Source organism: Pogona vitticeps, chromosome 6 (genome assembly GCF_051106095.1).
Source record: "Pogona vitticeps strain Pit_001003342236 chromosome 6, PviZW2.1, whole genome shotgun sequence".
NCBI classification, from domain to species: domain Eukaryota; kingdom Metazoa; phylum Chordata; class Lepidosauria; order Squamata; family Agamidae; genus Pogona; species Pogona vitticeps.
Window position 1 is genome coordinate 36,915,956 of NC_135788.1, and position 20,261 is coordinate 36,936,216.

Sequence of the window (20,261 nt, forward strand, 5' to 3'; positions counted from 1 at the left end):
ATTCCTTTGTTTTGAATTGCTACAAAGATTATTTTCTTCACTGGAAAATTCAGAATTCTCCCTGTTTCTTACGTGTCTGCCAATTCCATTTCAACCTCTTTTCCTTTGGAAGTAATAGAACTTATTTCCAAGTAAGTATGCCTACAGTTGCAATCTTACAGTGAAAACTAAATTTCCTGCAAACTCAAATGATCTCTCATAAAAACCTGGATTCACACTTTGTCTTTGCGCCACTTGTACAATCATAAAAAAGTTTTATGACCACATTTTTAAAGACAGCCAGTATATGAATATTGCAATTGCTTCCTTGAAATAAAATGTAGTAAATTAGTTTTACAATGGTGATTTCGGTGTAATGCTAATTTACTTATTTCCTCTCCCCCAATATACTACCCATATTTATTTATATTCAATTGAGCAAATATCAGTGGGAAATATGCAACATTACAGAGTGAAAGGTCTTCAGAAGATTATTATTGGCAGTCCAGAGAAAGAACATCTGTCTAAAAAAAAAATCATGACTTCTGTCAAGAAAACAGAAGTAGCAGAAGCAAAAGATTTATTGTATCTACAGTATTATATACAGAGACATACATATTTCGACTAGTCTTGATATCATCTCTCTAGTTTACTACTGTTCTCCTTTGGTAGTAGAAAATACTAGTTTTAAAAAGAGAGGGTTTTTTGGCACATGCGTTACGTTGTAATGGGATTTTTTTGTATTTTCAGTATTTTGATTTGCAAAATTTGCAATAACACTGCAAGAGTATTTCTGAAAATTTCAGATGCTTCTCTTAAAAATTAAATTTGTCCATTAGTTTTGCAAACTATGCCATCCATGTGGTCAGTTTTATATTTTGCCATGCAATGAAACATACAGGTGATTACATGGGCGTGTCTTTACTAGGAAGATTTTTTTCTTACAAAACTTATTTCTTTGTTGATTATAATAGTTTGGGTATCAATTTTAATTGGAATTAATCATTTAAATGCATCCCTTAAAAATGGTTAACCTCCCAAGCTGCCATGTAAAAATCTGTATAAGTTGCCATTCCCATTCTCTATATAGATTATGAAGCCATACTATAGTCAGAGATGCACATCGCAAAGCTGGGTGTTAATGGAATCATTTAAAAGAACTCTACTTAGTAGTTTTGAGATACTGTCAGAAGATGTAATATATGCCTGCATTTTTTATGACTCCCAAAACGTAATCCTGGATCTTACTGGCATTTGTCTAAGGTTTGCATAATTTGAAATGGTCAAGTGGTGAGGTACTGAAGGCAAATTCCAGTTGTACAATTGGTCATGATTAGGCACCCATCATTTAGCAAAAATTAGACACAGCAAGTTACACAAACCTTGTGTGAACTACCCATACAATTTTGGACCTAATCTGCCTCAAAACCATGGCCAAAAACATTTTACTTGTTTTGTTTTTTATTCCAGTGTTATTGCTTTTCTTTCTATAGTCTCTTTAGTATTGAATTCCATCCGACATCTGTCTTCGCATTTTTTAAAGCCAAGCAGCTGCTTAGCACTCTGAGTAACAGGATCAGCAAACAGAATCATGTGGATTTCTTAAGGAGGACCCCAGCAGTACTGGCATGAAAACAAAATTAGTATATACTTGATACAAAGAGTGCCAACCGGAGTGCCACAAAATGTAGATAGAGTATAGCATACAGAGTTTAATGGAAAATGGTGTCACATATATGATTACTGCCATCACATCTTGCATTACAACTGCACTCACAATTCTGGATGAGGCTTCAAACCTTAGTCACAGTATGAGAGAAGTACCATTTAAGATGACCATTAAGGTATCAATAAAAGAATCTTCCAATTATCATTGGTGATTAACTTCCTGTATTGGCCATTTTGGCTCTTGACAGTACACTACCCCCACCCCTCCAAAAAAAGGATACAGAGAGAAGGAGGGCTTAAGAAATTGATCTGAAAGAAAGTTCATGCAGGATGGTGTTGGATACATTTCTCCTTATTTATTTATTTTATTTATTTATTATTGGATTTTTATCCCGCCCTTCTAGACAGGAGTCTACTCAGGGCAGCTCACAATACATTGTGCGCAAAACAGATTTAAAAACAACAATTAAAATCTACAATAATAATATAATCAAGATGGGAGGATAAACAAAAGACCAAGAAAAGTAAATGCATGTTTGAAGAAACATGAAATGCATGTTTGAAGCTCTTTAGGGCCTGCTTTTAACTGGACTAGGAACCAGATAGGTAACCAGTGCCCAGTGGTCTGATACTAATATTTATATCATCTAAATCTGCATCTAGATGCCTTGGTTAAAATCCTGGCACCTAGGTTTTGTATTAACTGAAGCTTCTAGACTATTTTTTGAAGGTAGTCCAGTATACAAATCATGAAGATGGTCTCCTCAAAAGGGTGGACCAAGTTTTGGGAAAATTAATTATTTCATCTACAAATCCTAGAATCCCTAAGGATTACAATGGAAAATACCGTATTTTTCGCACCATAAGACGCACTTTTTCCCCACAAAACAGGGGGGTGGAAAGTCTGTGCATCTTATGGAGCGAAGAAAGCAGATTATATTTTCCTGTTTTCTTCTCCTAAAAAATTGGTGCGTCTTATGGAAAGGTGTGTCTTATGGAGAGAAAAATACGGTAGCTAGAGATAAGCTCCAACAGTGTTCTCAAGCTCCAGGCGGGAGTAACCCTCTCCAAAAGAAGCCAACAGCTGGCAGATAAGGCAAGGCATTCTGCATCACCAGAGTGATTTCTGTTATCCCTTGAACGTTGTAATGTATGAATATTTCTCTCACAAAAAGAACACATTATCCATCCCTTCGCTACAGGGGAATGACCTGGAGGTCAGCAAAATAATACATTCTCTTCAAGTCACATGAGTTTTATGACTTGCAATGGTGAGAAAGTAATAAAAAGAAACACAGATTTGGTATGGCTGAAGAGAAAACGCATTATTTTAAAATCACTTGTTAAGCATAAGCACTCAAATACCTACATTCTGAGTCTAATGGGCTATTAAGGACTTCCCTTCCAATCAATGTTGAGCCAGAATATTAGAAACAGCAACACTGCAAGTGCCTAGTGAGTGCATAAAGCCAAAATGGCCGCCCCTAGCAGTCTATATCAAACCATATTCAATTGTATGGACAAGCCTATTTCCAATAAAAGAACTCGGTTCCAATCCTAAACAACCCAGGCCAAAAGTGGCATCACATTTTTGGAGTATGGGCTTTGCAGTATAAATTTGCTCTAATTTGTCAGTTCATGACAAATGCTACTAGCTGAACCTCAACTCTCTCTGAATTCAAGTACAGCTCTAACTGTAGTGTCTGTGAATAAAATAAGAGTGGTTTTCCAAAGTAGCACCTTGGGTCCTTTTAGGGGGAAAGGTGGGACAAAAATATTTTAAATAAATAATAAAATTAAATATATAACTTCATTATCCAGAGACTTCAATATTCTTCTGTATAAAAACCTGTACAGTGGGGTCTCGACTTACGAACGGTTCGACATACGAACGTTTCGACTTACGAACCGCTCTCATAGGAATATATGGACTCGACTTGCGAACTTAGATTCGAGTCACGAACTCTTTTCTTTCCTTTTTTAAAAAGCTAAGTCATCTTAGGTTAAAAGGAAAAAAGAAAAAATATCCCCCTCTAGTGGCAGAAGGCGGAATAGCAGCTTCCCATTAGTTTCTATGGACAAAAAGAGCAGATACGGATTAAATGGTTTTCAATGCATTCCTATGGGAAATGAAGATTCGACTTACGAACTTTTCAACCTGAGAACTGCCTTCCAATATGGATTAAGTTTGTAAGTCGAGACCCCACTGTATAAGAAACCATGAAGGAACAACTCAACATGTATCTTCAGAGTAAGTTCTAGAATTATCACCTTTCCAATACTCTGGTAGAGTTAACAAACTAAGTATCATTGGGACTTGTTCTTGCTGCTGGTGCCACCAGTCAGCCCATTCTCTCATTTTCCTTGGCCTTCCAAAACAAACTTATCCCCCTGAAACAAGCATGGCTTACTGGTTCCAGAAGACTTCCTTTTTAAAAAAGACCAGTTAATTTCCTGGAATTTTCATTTCCATGCAGCATTCTTCAAAACTGATTGACAATTTTTCAAGAAACTCCAAAAAAATTAAATTTGCTATGAGGCAAACCAGCTTGCGTATCACTTAAAACTCCAAAATACATATATAAAAACTACAGGGGAAAGCCCAAGTTGCCTGCTGCTTGTGTGTTTTGTGTGCTGTTCTTTCCATCACCTTCTCTGTCTTACAAACCTCCATTCATCGCCTAACAAGGTTATGTCAAAAATACATTCCAGATTTATTTGTCTGTATGACTGACCATCCATCCATCCATCCACCCACCCATCCACCCACCCACCCACCAAGATATAGATACAGATTGCAATGTAATATTATTGCACTTGAACTACTGGAAGACAACATTCAAGATGGAGTTATATCATGTATGCTATGTATTGCCTGCTAATTGTAAAAGTAGATAAACACTAAAACATAGATTACAAAGCTCTGTTTTGGGTGGGGTGGGGTCTCATTGACCAGTGACAAACATGTATTCTTTGCTGCAGTTCTTGATCTCAAAACACAGCTTTTGAATGATGCAGAGGTGCTAAAGCACATTACTACCATTTTAACAGACAATGTGCTGTTGACATTTTATGGGCACAGCACGCCCATAGTCTCAGGAAGTTACTTTACATTCTCATATAAAGATATTTTGCAATCTTGTTTTCTACAAAAAAAAGGTCTTTCAGGATAAAGTCTTTTAGTTTTATACATCACGCTGGAAAACACCATCAACCCAAACTCGCAATGCAGCCCTGGCGTTAAACTTTCTTAAACAGCATTTCTACAGCTTCATTTAAACAAATGCAATCTATTAGCCACTGCAGCATAGACTTCCTGCAATTAAATGCCAATTTTACAGTGCAAGTCCTTCGGAAAAAAAAAAGATAATTAAAATAAAAGAGCAAATAAATGAATAAATAAACCCAAACAGGTCCCTGCCCCCAATGGTTTATCCTGCAAATTAACTCAGACATAATAAAACCTCAGCAAGCTACAGGCTTTTCTTATTCTGGCTGGTGCACACACAACACGATCAAATGGGCCAATGAAGAAAAAATAACGTATAGCATTTTCCAGTCTTGGTCAAAGTGATGTTAATTAAACTCTAACAAATCTTTTTACAGCACCGAAGAAACAATGGAAAACTGTGAGAATTTTAAGAAGCAAAAACTGTACATTTTAAGGCAAAAAGCATTTACACTGGCTATTATTTTGGGAGCATACTCTTAGGCTTACAATACAGTTCCAGGATAACATGGGACTTGTGTTAAGGACTCTTCTGATGCAGCAGGCAGGATACCAGTTCTCATCTTTCTTGCCTTCCTCCCCTTTCCTCTTTTTTTTTTTAAAGGAACAGTATCAGGAAACAGATTCATGCTCAAGATAAAGGTTTTCAATTTTAAAAAAGAGAACACCTTTGTAAATGAACTACCAGCTTATGAGGTTAAAAAGATATACTGTACTGTACTCAAGACCTGTTCTATAAAAAGAATTTTAAACATACTTTATGGCTGTATAACTGCCATCCAACCAATTACAGTAGAGGCTCATGCACACTGTCCTTCTCTGTGCTGCCTGTGATGTGGTTTGCACTTACTTTGGAGGTGGAGCTGAACAAAACAACGATTTTTAAAAAAAGACTTTCATTGCGAGATCACAGATGTTACAAGTGCATACAGTGGACCCTTGACTTACAGACTTTTTGAGTTACAGACTTCTCTGGCCGCAAAATTTAGGCTTAACTTGCAGCCTGAGAATTGATTTACAGACCAGAAAAAAACCAAAATGGAACAAAAACGGCCTGTTACGGGATTAATCGGTTTTCAATGCACTGTAGGTCAATGGAGACTACAGACTTTTTGACTTGAGAACCGCCTTCCAATACGGATTAAGTTCTCAAGTCAAGACCCCACTGTATTCATGTCCACAGCTCCTTCCTTGTATAAGCACGTCTGGATGAAGCCTGTGCAAGCAAGATGAAGTTCTCATCTCATAATTCTAACAGCAGGCCAACTGAGTCCTCCACTCGTACGCCTTTCTATTCCAACTAGAGTATACATTTGAATTAATCACATCCTTTTTGGTCAAAAATAACAATCTGGTTTCATGTATTTAGACAGCTGCCAACATACTAGTTAGCCACAGTAGTTACAAAGAAATATATCTATATCACTATGACAGCTGTGACTATAAGGCAATGAGTATATGCACTCCCTGTACGTATCTTAAATTAAGAAATTGAAAGCATACATCACAATTTGCTTTGCGATGTTTAGGAGCCACTAAATTCTCTTATTTTCATAGCAAAAGATTAACACAGCTACTCTTTTGAGATCTGAAGAAAACATATATTCGATCAGACAGAAGTCAATGCTTTTTGTTAGGTATGCACAAAGCAAAAATTTTAAATGTGAATTGTCTGAAGTTAAAAAAATCTCTGGAGGCAAAAACAGTTGCATATTGAGTCAGGTAATGCCTGCACAGATTTCTTAACTTGACGCAATTCACCTTCATTTTTTACATAACTAATGGACAGTAATTCAGTCAGTTATATCATTTGGGAGCACCTGGGATTCTAGAAGCTTCAGTAGCAGGGACATGAACATTATTTGGATAGGCTGACTACTAAACCAAATTCCATGTGTTTTTAAGAGGACTTAGTAAGAAGAAGCAAAGATAGAGTTAAAATGCCAACAGCTACAGTTTTGAAAAAAGACCCATACCACCACATTTTGACCACTCACAATCAGAAACCTTTAGAACCTCTCATGATCCCCAAGTTTCCTACCTGAGGATGCAGTATCTTCTCATTCTCATTGATGCCATGGCCAAAATCTTGGGGCACAGTAATGTCCCAGTGGGTGGGCCCTTGTGTAAAAATCATACAATAGTATACAATTGTGTGCATGGGAGGGACTGGTAATTTGCATTTCTTGAAACATGTCCTAACAAGTACTATGGGGCAATGCACATACATACCTATTTGCTCTGAGCCCTCATCTCACTTTGATGGGGGAGGGGAGTTGGACACCTAAGCATTAAAGCCACCTTACAATAAAATCAAACATTCTCCTTGTCTCACACCACTCGCCCTGAAATTTGCCTCCCCACCTAGACAGACAGAGAACTACAGCAACTGCCTGAGACTTCAGCAGGCACGCTGAGACTTGACAACTTTAAATAGTAAAAATGGTCTTGTGGAGGTATGGAATACCTCTATCAGCTTTCACCAGACACAACCAGGGACCTGTATATCTTCCCCTTAACTAGTTAATTAATGGGACCTACTTTTTTCCTTGTGCTTTCCAAACACCTTTAGGTCTCCCTTCATTCAGTAAATGCATTCACATTTTCTTTCCAAAACAATTACAACTCCATGTTACTAACCTAGAGTAAGGAAATCTACTTTAACTAAAAACTACTAATAGATACTATTGTGTTGGTATGTACAAATACAGTAATGTACACAGAGCTAATGCTTTACACTGACAGTTCAATGTTGTAGTGATGAACCCATGAAACGTTTTGTTGCACAGAAGCATTAGATGGGAACACAAGAGAGAGCCCTCTTTGTCGCTGCTCCCAGACTCTGGAACTCTCTCCTACTGGAGGCCAGCCTGGCTCCATCTTTGTTGACCAGCTGCAAGCAAAGATCTTTCTCTTCAGGCTGGCTTTTCTTTAAATGACTGGTTGAGCAAGGGGATTTTTAAAGGAGAATTTTATTCTACAATTAACCTTTTTAAAAAGAATATTGTTCTTCTTATTAATTTTAATGTGATAACTGTTTAATGCTTTTTAAATACAGCCTTGTAGTGCAGTGAACTGCAGTATCGCAGCCAGAACTTTGCTCACAGTCAACATTTGATACCAATGGATCTGACAGCAGGCTTAAGGTTCACTCAGTCTTCCATCCTTCTGAGATCGGTAAAATGAGTACCTGGGGTGGGGGTTGGAGGGCAATGTGTAGCTGTATAATTAAAAATTGCAAACTGCTCAGAGTGTTTTAAGCACCACGGCGATGTTATATAAGCAGCACAATTTTTTTTTAAAAAATTGTAATAATTTATTAATTGGCTTTTAACTTTGTTTCTTTTAAATGATGTAAGTCACCTTGGATCCTTTGAGGGAAAGGTGGCATATAAATATTTTAAATAAATGAATAAATAAATGCTATCAAGTGTTTAAAACGTAAAGCAACTCTAATAGGGGTTTCAAAATATGTGAGATGTCCAGGGGGTGATTTACCATTCTCACCTGTCCACTGAATTTCCAGATCTGAGTAGAAATTTGAACCCAGGCCTCCGGAGCCCTGCTCTGACACTGCATCCTGGCTCTCAGTTGTACCATGATTAAACTCCTGCAATTACATTCTTCTGCTAATATTTATGTTACAACATATATATATTAACCCTCTTGCTTGCTGTGCCAGAGAAGTAAACCAATGGCAATGAAGCATAGCAAAAACCTTGTTGTATAGAAAGAGGAGAAAGGAAGAGTAGCAGCAGTAGCGGAGGTCAAGAAAGGCAGACGCATCCCGTTGGGCATCCTGTCAGCAAGTATATCTCTTTCAGAAGGTGGGCCACAACACCAGACCTCCTGCATTTGGGGGTATACGCCAGTTCTGAGAGACACCTTACGATGAAAGGCCATATTCCTGTTGCTGCTTTGCAGAGTGGAAATCACAACAAGTGATGACTTTATGAGCTTGGTCTAGACAAGAGGGTTACTCTGTGGTGAAATGGCTCCTTAGGGAGGTTACTGTGAAAACTCCCATACAGCTAATTACAAAGTCACTGGAGCTTTGCTACTGAAAAGGAACCAAAGGGGGGGGGGGGTAGGGGAAAAAAAGAGGATTTGGCTTGAGAGAAAGACCGTTACTGGAAGTCTGCTATGTAGCAGCTCTTGTCATCCTGGCCAGATTTTACTTCAGTGGCACAGCAAGGATACTGTGAATGAAGGAAAGGGAAACAGCAATAAAGAGCAATAAAAAGGGCAGGATTAAATAAAAAAACTGGCCTCAGGCAGAGCAGATAAGAAGGAAGGTTATGTACTTGTAATTGTTTGATGCAGTGCTTCCTCTGGCTCCCTTCCTACAAAGCAGAATTTCATACAGCCGACAGGGAGCCCACCTACCAGGTGGCAGGAAACCTAAAATCCCAGAAATCACAGGAGGTTTACCCAGGGCTGGGCTTCACAACACATGTTGTCCATCAGGTTTTTAACAGATTCAGAGAATTTGGTGAGATACATCACTATTACGACCACGGCAAACAAAAACACAAACGAACAAACAAAAGGGAAGGAAGGCAGACAGACAAAAATAAAGATTTAACCTGCAAACTATATACAGAAAATAACAACAAATGCACAATGATGTACCATATCTGTTCCCTGCGCATCTCCCCCCCGCCTCATATTGTATGATATTACCTCCTGTATCCCTCTTAAAATGGAGCTTATTTGAAGCCTGCAGAAGATCGGTGGCTACGTATTCCTATTCAACAGCTTGCAATGTTTTCAACAGTGAAGGCTGCAGTGACATTCAGCTCACAATAGATTACTTGAATATTAGCTGTCAAGCTCCTGGGTGGGAAAAGGAGGGTTCTCTAAGCCTTTCTCCTATTATCTTCCTGGTTAAGATAAATGCAGATGTAAAATAATCTCTAAAATATTACAAATATTGGTAGTGGTGCTGGACAGCACCATCATCAGGGTTACACAAGCAACGACAGAACCTCTGCTGGAGCAAATGGCCTGTGATGAAATTGTTAAGAAAATTGTGTATGCATTGTGAAAGGAGATTTTCTCCACACTTGATAGTTTGTTGTAGATCTACAGAAAATGAATGGCTGCACCATAGAGCAGGGCAGAGTGTGTAGAGTATGGCCCACTGATTTTTATCAACAGGTAACCCTAAGCACAAAATAGCAAACGGTGGACACCGAACTATTATTCTTGATATTTAAAGACACACTGAATGAAATACAGCTGGCCAGCACCATTAAACTTAATCTTAAGCCTTTGCGAGCTTTAGGAGGTGGGGCAGGGAAAGGAAGACCTAAAGATTAAACCTAAAGTTTAGGTTTAATAACGCTGGGTGATGTCATAATCACCATTTATGCAGCATAGTTGTGCCAACTGGATTTCAGCCACTTTGTGTTATTTGAAAACAACTGACCATTGAAAGGCAGTTTGGTAATATCTGCAACAACCAAAGGCTCACTCATAAAACTGCACATCCATCAAATGCAAGATACACAGATTTTGTCCTTATAATAAAAATACTTGAAATCTCACTGCACAAGACATAAAATGAAAACAGTCAATCCTCATTTAAAACATTTGTTCTGAGGTCAAACTAAGTAACTGTACAGCGTGAATTAATAAATAAAATGTACAATATATCAAAGGAGAATATGGGTTATGACATTGCAGTTAGTTGGATCAAGCATTGTGTGGAAATGGAAAAGTAAAAATTCCATAGGGCTACAGCAAGATCTTCATGTGCAGTACAGCTAATTCTAAAAGTCACCTGCATCATTGGCCTCCAGCCTATGTCTACACCAAGATTAAATGGAAGACCTATTGAATGAAGTATCATATTAGTACTCTCTTTTTATGAGTACAAATATTTAGATGGTAAGGTGGTATTTGAAGGGATCAAGAAGTCACCTTGCTGATCAAATTTGTATGGTTTGTTTTTGGCATGCTTATATTAAACTCTTCATTTACTGTGGCTTCCTAAACAACAAGGAAGAACATTTCCAAGGAACTGGCTACATACTGGGAATGAAATGAAATCACAGCAACAGAAAAAGTAAAGTATGCACTCCATGATAGAAGACAAAGAGCAGGGAATAAGAAATGTTCATTTCTATCTGAGCATACAATAAGATGAGGCTTTTTCATTGTTTTTGGTTTTAATGGAAGCTTAACAATAAAATCTTAATGAATACAAGTGTTAGCTTCCCTGCTTTTATATTAAAGGGATTTACTTTATTTACTTTTTGAATTTACAGCATCTCAGCTAGTGTGTTCATACTTTCAGTCTGAGTTGGGATGGAGTAGCAGAGAGGTCTCTAATTTACAAGGAATGTTCAGTGGTTTATATTTGAAACCAGGGATCACTGTGCCAGTATGTTACACATACATTGACTATAATTACATGATTCTTTTCAAAAGAAACTCCTTTTGACTACTACATGCAATCCATTTATTTGCTTAGGAAAGCCAAATAACGAGCAAGTGGGAGCTTCCACCAGTGGAGTGTAGAATCTTAGCTTTATGAACATGCAAAACTTTTTCCCCCTCTGCAATTCTAAGCACAACTTTGTTAATTCACACTTTGCTCTTTGGCACACTCCATAACTCACCTGCACCAGTGGCATCCAGCCCAGGTCTATGCTAAGATTTAATAGAAGAACTATTTAATGAAGTCTCATATTACTACTCCCTTATTATGAGTACAAATTGTTCTGTAGAACACCTAATTTAGTTAGTTAGCCTGAATGAAAAATAAACATTGCTGCTCCAAGAAAATTAACATACAGAGTTTGTGGGTTGGATATTTTTTAAGAGTAGCTGTCCAAAGTGTCATTAATGCGGTTCTGTAAAATCAGTAAGGTACAGAATTAACAAAGTCCTAAGCTTTCTAGCTTTGGTTGAGCACAGACCATATGTATGATTATTTTGGGCACTTCATTTATTACACAAATGATTGGGAATAGTTTATGGAGTGGGGTGAGTAAATAAGAATTCTGCATCAACAGAACGAAAATTCTGGTCTTATTTATTTTACCCTTCTAACCCACCTCCATTCTTGGATGTCAAAGTGCAGCTAACCTCATCTTCAGCCCTGCAACTCAATGAAATAAGTTCCTATGTTTCTCGAGCACGATTTGGAAAATTACTTCTAAGAAGAGTGACTATAAAGGACATGCTGAAGCCATCTATATCTGAGCAAGGATAGAATGATACTCCAGAGGAGGTACTATGGATAAGTGTTTCATTTTATTGTGGACTGGGCATTTATCCTGTTCTGAATGGGGCTGTATTCCCTCTACAGAATTATATAGAGGTGTCATGCCAGCAGGGGAATTCTGAGAGTTATGGTGACATGGTTTGAGATTACCATCACAGTAACTAGTACTCATTGTAGATTAACATTATAGTAACTGATGGTCACTGTACAGAGCTTGTGCTGTCACGCTGAAGGATATTCTGAAAGCATGGACATTTTGGGGCTTCAGCTCAATTCCTTCACCAATAATCATCAAAAGTACCTTCCACAAGCTCTGCATCTTCTGCTATGAAGAAATCTAACTTAATCTTCAGAGACCTCCTCAGGATGCTCCTACACCCTGAACAGGAGTGAGAACCAAGTACACTTTCTCCTTAATGATATGTCTTTGGGATGCTTTGCCCAAACAGGATCATCTGATACGCATGAGATCAGGCACTTGGGTCTTTTTAAAAAGTCTTCCTAGCTGTTTAAGTTTCAGATGATCCAGTTTAATGACACCTATATCTCCCCAGCCCAACGTGCTCTTTAAATTCTGCATTGTTTTGCTGCTGTTGTGGGAATGTGTTATTATCATTGCTGTGGAATTAAAGTGCTGCTTAGCAATTATCTATACTGAAACGTAGGATACATATAAGTGTAAAATAAGTAGAGGTCAACAAAAACGGCAATTTACATCCTTGATGTGTCAGCAAAATGGCTGTCAATTGGTGTATTAATCCCTCACGCCCACGGATGGGATAACGAAACCAGAAAAGTTATGCAGTTTTTTGTTTCAAACAAAAAAGAGCTGGGACAAAAACAAAAACAAGCAAAAACCAAAACCCAAGGCATCTCTTGATTCTTTACCATTAATGTATTTTGTTGTCTGAGGCAATGTAGCATACTGGGGCAAATAATGCTATTTTTGATTAATCATGATGTCAAAAGATGGGCCCCAATCCAGGGGAAACTGAAATAATTTCCACAGAAGGGATACTGGAATTCTCAGTGCAGTGATGGAACTCCACACACTACAAAAAAGTACACATCATACCCTACCTATCAATACAATGGGATTGTTATTGGGGTCAGAAATGACTCCGAGTTCAAGCAGCACAATTCTTTCTACCCTGATGTGTCCATGATGTGCATGCGTGGGTGCATTAGCCATTTAACACTGCCTAGGTCAGAGACAACACTGCAGAGGTCTGCACAATTTAAAATAAAAAGGAAGCGATCACAGAAATTTGACTCCACATCTCCTTTTCAAGTCAAATGATTGATGAGTTGTTTTAAATATGTCTGGCCAAAGATGCTATTTCGTTTCTGCTCTCAGGGTGGGCCTGTGTCATTTACACCTGCCACACAAGGAGGCAAGGTGACGTGGAGAGTAAAGATATATGCACAGTGAAATAGAATAAGGATGGCCAAGAGCCATTTTTAAACAAAGAACTACAGGGAGAGGTTTTTAAAGTGCACCGACTTGGAAAGTGTCAAAGAGACGCACACATTGTGAAATGGAATAAATGGGGAAAGGTGGCCAAAAGCTGTTTTAAAAAGAAAAAAGAAGTTGAATGAGAGGTTTTAAAAATAAACATTGAAAAACATTTTGTAGGAAAAAATAATAGGATTGTTCAGAACACAGAAGGTAACATTAAACTCTTCATTCAGGATTTATGGCAATACCACAAATGCATTCCAGGCCAATATTAGTTACCTAGGTGGCACAAGATTTTTTGTTGTTTTTGCTACCACACAGGCCAGCACCACTACCTTGCTGGAATTAGTTTTGCCTAAAATAAATTTATTTTTAAACACAGTATAACTATGTCAAAAAAGGGTGGATTAAGGGTTATAAACTTGCAAAACACACACACACATCTCAGAAAGTAGTACTGTATAATCAAAGAAGAAAACAGTGGTTCATCATTTCCCAACAACAGAGAGCAGCTTTAACATTTAGCATTTAAAGGTGAATAATACGCTAAGAACAATGAGAATCTGACTAGTCCAACTTTCTTGTTCATTAATGGAAGATAATCAGCCGTTGCAAAATTGGGCACTTTTCTTCTACCTTAATTTCAGCCTTAATGTCAAAGAAACATTATGGCCTAATCCCATTAGCTAACATACTATATTTGTAGCTCATCAATAGGTACATAACAAGTGAGGCACAACAGACAGCTGAACATTTTATACACCATATTACTTATAAAGCTATAGCTAGTTCTTCACTTTAGGCTACTGACGTTTACGACAAATTATTTGAAAATCAACAATGGAGAGAAGTAAAGGATGAGAGTGACTGCTTGTATTGTATCATATATTTTATTTGTATTGTATCCATTTCATTTTATTGACAGGTTTTCACCTAAATGTGAGCACAGCAAAGAGAAGACAGTATGGAAAACTCACATTAAGCCTCTTCCTTACATCCCAGTGCATCTGGCTGCCTCTTACATTCAGCACAAAAGTCTGCAATGGGTTCTACTTGTAAATTCAACTGGACATCATACAGAATCCCCACAATTGGCAACCTTCCCTTATCAGGGTTTCTGATGCTGAGGTCTCTGTAAGTGAATTCAGCCAGATGTGATTACAGTAACCTTCAAAGACCTTCATGCACAAGCAGATGCATGGGTATACTGGAGATGGGGTTTACACACACGCTCTTTCCCACTCTACCTATACTTGCTTGCAGGCAGATGAATGTTTGCATAAGTCTATTTTACAGGCATCTAAATTAAAATCCCAAATTAAAATCTCACCCTTCCCCAGCCAGATGTCTTCCAGATGTTTTAGATAACACCTCCAAGCATTCCTGACCATTGGCCATGCTAGCTGTGGGGAAGCTGAAGTCCAAAATATGTAGGGGACACTTGGTTGAGGAAGCTTAGTTTAGTTTTAGCATGCATTTGTTAAAAAAATTAAAACCAAAATACAAATAAATGAAGTTAATTTGAAAAGGCAGTGTTTTATAAAGCATCAAAAACTTTATAGAGGATTTCTCTTGGTATTTTCAGTGCTAGGAGTTAATTGCTATGAGTGAAAATACATTTACAGCTTTTTCTTTTGCTGGCCTCTGGCTATTCCTTTAAACACTTATCTAGTTCTTATTCTCATTTAAAAGGATGTATGACACATCCATTTACTAGTATTTTATATAATGTGAACATTCTTATTATGTCATACTCACTATAAATACACAAATTGAAGGGCAGAAACTATTTCCACACATGGTTGTCTACTATATGGTGCCGACATCTTGACATAGGACCTTTTTCCAGTTATATATTATATCACCGATGTTATAGATTATATCACCGATCACTGAGCCAGCTATGTTTTCTTTATGCTACCAATGGACACAAAATAGATCCTGCTTTACTGATGAATGAAATCCTATGTGATTTCAATGAATAAATATCACACCATTTCTGTTTTATGTTTACTGCAGGAAGAGGCTTTTGCCAGTGTTCACTAAACAACTGTCACTTTCCACATTCAATTCTGTATTGTTCTCAGTCCCATTCTGTGCAATGTGCAAACAAACCAGAAGTCTAATACAAAACTACATCTCAGGAAGCAGCCTATAAACCATGTAAAACTCATACTAAAACCAATGTGTTATCCTCTTAAAAGTTACTGCAGGATTCTTCATTGTTTTCCATTAAGGTGGGCAACTCTTGCTGATGAAAGGACCACTTTTTTGCCTCAGCACCCTCCAGGGAGCACACAGACTATCACAAGCATCAAAAGAAAAAGGAAAGAAACAGAAACTGGATGTGCCTACGCATCTATTTCCAGTTCTGGAAAAAAAAAGTTATGATTTATTTATTGTTGATGTTAAACAGTGTCAGGTGACCTCCAAACTATTTCAGTTATGAATTGACAAGTCCCTGAAAAAAAAGGAACCAGGGGAGAGATGAAGAGATTTAAAGTAGCTTTGCCCACCCCAGTTTTATATAAGTGCATACAGGACCACAGCCTAAGTTGCATTTGCTATAGTATAAGAATAGTTGAACAGTGTGTCCTAAAAAATATGCTGACCGGTAAGGCCAATGTAACAAGATAGTAATGAATGGAGAAAAATTCAGGTATAAAGCAGGATGACGGCTCCTGAAAATCTTCATCTGAAAGTTCTTTAGGTCTGCCTGGGTGTTAAGGTCCTTCTCTCAGCCCTACATCTTTACACATGCGCTTGGTGGGGAAATATGGGAGGACCTTCTCTTTTGCTGCTTCCAGACTCAGGGACTCCCTCCCATGAGAGGCCACGTTGGCCTCATCTTTGCTGTCTTTAGGAAGGCTTTCCCTTAGGGACTGGATGTCTGAGAGAGGTTTTTAAATGGATTGTTCTGCCTTGTTGCTTTTAGATGTGTTTTTAGTATTGATTTTATTTACCATTTGACATATAAGATCTGTTTAATTCTTTTTTAAATATGTGTGCACTTACTGTTTTTAAATATTGTCTTTTAATTATGCAAGCCACCTTTTTAAAAAGAAGACAGGTGGGATAAACATATTTTAAATAAAATAAAATAAAACAAATAAATAATGATACTGAAAGTATTCTTTCTTCTTTTCACACCTGAGTACACATCCAACCACTTTTCACCCATACAAGACCTTCCAGTCCCACAGCCCTTCTTCATTTCTACTTGTGTCTAACAAATCTTCCACTCTTCCAGATCCAGCAAATGCCTTTTTCGCTCCATTTCACTGCCTACCCAATGAATGGCAAACAATGGGTGGGAAAACTGGGCACACCTGTCAGAAACCTGTTTTGACTAATGAATGGGAACCTGGATAGGAAATTATCTGCTCTTTGTACTAGAGAGTCTCTTTACTAGATTCCTCCCACAATGTATTTGCTAGCATGGACAGTGGTTATGATGTCTGGGCTTGTCTGGAGGTTTTTGTCCAAAATTACAGTGGACCCTCGACTTACAGATGGCTCGACTTACAGACTTTTCGAGTTACAGACTTCTCTGGCTGCAAAATTTAGATTCGACTTGCAGCCGGAGAATTGACTTACAGACCAGAAAAAAACCCAAAATGGAACAAAAATAGAATAAAAACTGCCGGTTATGGGATTAATCAGTTTTCAATGCATTGTAGGTCAATGGAGATTCGACCTACAGACTTTTCGACTTGCAGACACCATTCCAATACGGATTAATTCCATAAGTAGAGGGTCCACTGTACAAACATTTTCCATTTCTGCTCTTTACAATAGTTTATGGTGCCTCTATACTGTGCTTCCACTGTAAACCTGTGCAATGGCTAAATGTTGTGGAATGTGAAAGCATCTCATCTTACCAGTAGGCGTGCTACTACGAAATGAGGATGAAGGTGTGATTGGTGGCGTGACTGGTGGAGTAAGGCTTCCACTGCTGTGGCGTGGAGGAGTAGATACATTCCCACGGGACACTGAACTTGATAAAGTTAGGGAGAGTTTAGGCTGGATCTTTTTCTTCAGGGATTCCTGTTCTCGTCGAGCTGCATCAGTCATAAACCTGTAAAGAACAGTGACAACAAGGTTAAACCATGTTCTCCCCTAGAACAGGAACACTGAACAACATTTCGTAAAAACACTTGTTGCCATTCTCTATATTATGTTATATTTTAGTTGGTATTGAAAGTGCATTGTAGAATGTATTTTAACTGTTTGATCATTTCTATAGTTGTTTTTATAGCTGTTTCATTATTTTTGCTTGCCTATTATTTTATGTTGTGAACCACCCAGAGTCACCTTTGGCCAAATGGGCAGTATATAGATCAAATAAATAAACAAATAAATAATGTTTTCATGACCCCCACCATGAAGTTGCTCCTACTGAATCAAAGGTTGTCAGATCAATGCTTTACAGCTTTGTCAAGATTAAACACGATACAGATTATTATTAGTGTTAAGATAAATGCCTCAGTGGCTACAGTGCTCAATTAGGACTCGTGAGATGGGTTCAAATCACTGCTTGGCCATGAAGTTCATTGGTTGACCATGAACCAGTCATGCTACCTCAATCTGACTCACCTCATAGGATTGTTATTAGAGGGAAAGCCACGTACACCATCTTCAGTTCATTGAAGCATCATGAATGTCACAAAAATAGATATATCTACGTACATGGAATTGTGACTTCAGCTCTTCTGTCTCTATGGAATGGCATGAAAGAATGGTATGGAATAGCCTTGTATGGACACAGACACAGCATATGTAACTGAAGCATGCACTGTTTTCTCCACCAAGGACTACAGTGCTGAACTAATGTGTGCTTACAAAAGGCACTCCTAGCTGTTCTTCCATTTATTCTTCCATACGCAACATCAACTCAGATTGTATACTTGACTTTCCAAGTAGGATAAAACTCCATCCAAAATTAGACGTACTGATAACTTCCATTTAGAACACATTTTTCCAATTCTAAGTATCTCTATCATATCTGGATTGCAAGGCATTCACTGAAAAATGTCACATCACTGATAGCTTCAAGAAGCAAGGGATATCTTGAAATGTGCAGAGCCACAGATTAGGCTGCTATTATCATACAATTCATGGTTGGACAATGTAATCGAAGCAACCAACATGAATCTGACACAACTCCGAGAGGGCCTGGCGTGCTCTGGTCCATGGGGTCACGAAGAGTCGGACACGACTAAAGGACTAAACGACGACAATCATACAATTCAAGATGCTACATTAGATTTAAGTCCCTCATGATTACTCCAACATGATTAACTTAAATTCCAATTAATTCAATAGATCTACTGTAAATACAACTGTATGGATCAAACTATGTATCGAGAATGCCAGAATCAGAGGCCACTTCAACTTTGTTTCCAATTGTAGTGCTTCACTTTGTCCCACAAATCATGACAGGTCACAATGACTTCTGCAGGCACAGAGAAATTCTGCCTATAATGGTGATATACACTTTGCTAGCAACAACAGTAACAACCAACTGCTGTATTATTCCTTCCAATGAACTGTTCAAGATACAAGTTAGACATTAAGAATTTCCTACAGCATAAACACTACATAGATTGGAAGACAATCTATATGACAGCCTATGACTCCTAATTATGTGCCCTTGTTAGTTAAGTCAATGAAACTGAAAGGTTAAATAAAATGTTAATCCCAGCTAGAGAGCTATTTGAGCAATGAGCCTCACCTAAGTGCTGATTTTCCAAGACCCATTTATTCAAACATTTGGATTTAGTTCAAAATGTTTTATACTTCTGATTTTTAAAAAACAGTTAACTTTGTGACACAAAGTAGAGGATGGAATCATCAATTAAAACTAAAAGCTAGGAAACAAATTGCCCCTTGAGAATAAAAAGCAACCCATTGTTTGCTCCATTTGCTCCATTTATGCCATTGCCAAGCAGGGATAAGACTTTCAAATTTGTTCTCCAACAGCTAACTACCTCTTGTCTACCTTATAGTAGTTAATTACCATACTTGTCATTAATTACTGACAAGAACCAATTTCATATGGATTGCTGCATAACCCAGAAGAAATGTTGTATATCCTTTGGCTGCGGGGGGGGGGGCAGTTTTTAGCTTGTCCAGACTAATTTTTCAGAAGGCTGAATAAAAATAGTGTAATAAACCACTGAGTACAGTTTAATGTAGCAATTATCATCCCAGAATTCACCTTCACAGCAGTTAACAGCCTGCTTGTTAGGGCATTCATCAGCCTTGCTTTTGCTTTGGGTCATTAATTAACAAACCAGTCATCACTTGCTGCTAACAATATATACTTGATGTGTTACTGCTTAATCATAGGAAATAGCTTTATGGATGCTTATATTTCATTTCACTTACTCCTTGAAACTTGATTCAGATTATTGTACTGTACAATAATAAAAGGATAAAAAAATTAAAAGATATAGTGCACATTATTGGCCTTGACAGTGTAATGTCTCTTCAATAAAATGCATTTTAATGCTGTATTTAAAACATATTTTGAAACACACCATTAATTGCTTAATTTAGTCCAGATTACTTTGTGCTTCTTAAATTCCAGGAAGAAGTGCAAAGCTTACCAGAGAAAAGATAGGCTATTATTATTATTATTATTCAAAAATACCAGACACAGTCAATCAAAATTATAAACACATTGAGTA

At 37.7% G+C, this 20,261-nt stretch overlaps 1 protein-coding gene across 2 annotated transcripts in view; it reads right to left on the reverse strand.

Moving 5' to 3' along the window:
* Positions 1-20,261, reverse strand: part of JAZF1 (JAZF zinc finger 1) — a 165,392-nt gene that overhangs the window by 9,982 nt on the left and 135,149 nt on the right. For both annotated transcript variants that reach the window (XM_073003329.2, XM_078377238.1), the window contains exon 3: positions 17,451-17,647. In XM_073003329.2, the coding sequence (XP_072859430.1) occupies positions 17,451-17,647 (197 nt within the window). The remainder of the gene's footprint in view (positions 1-17,450; positions 17,648-20,261) is intronic.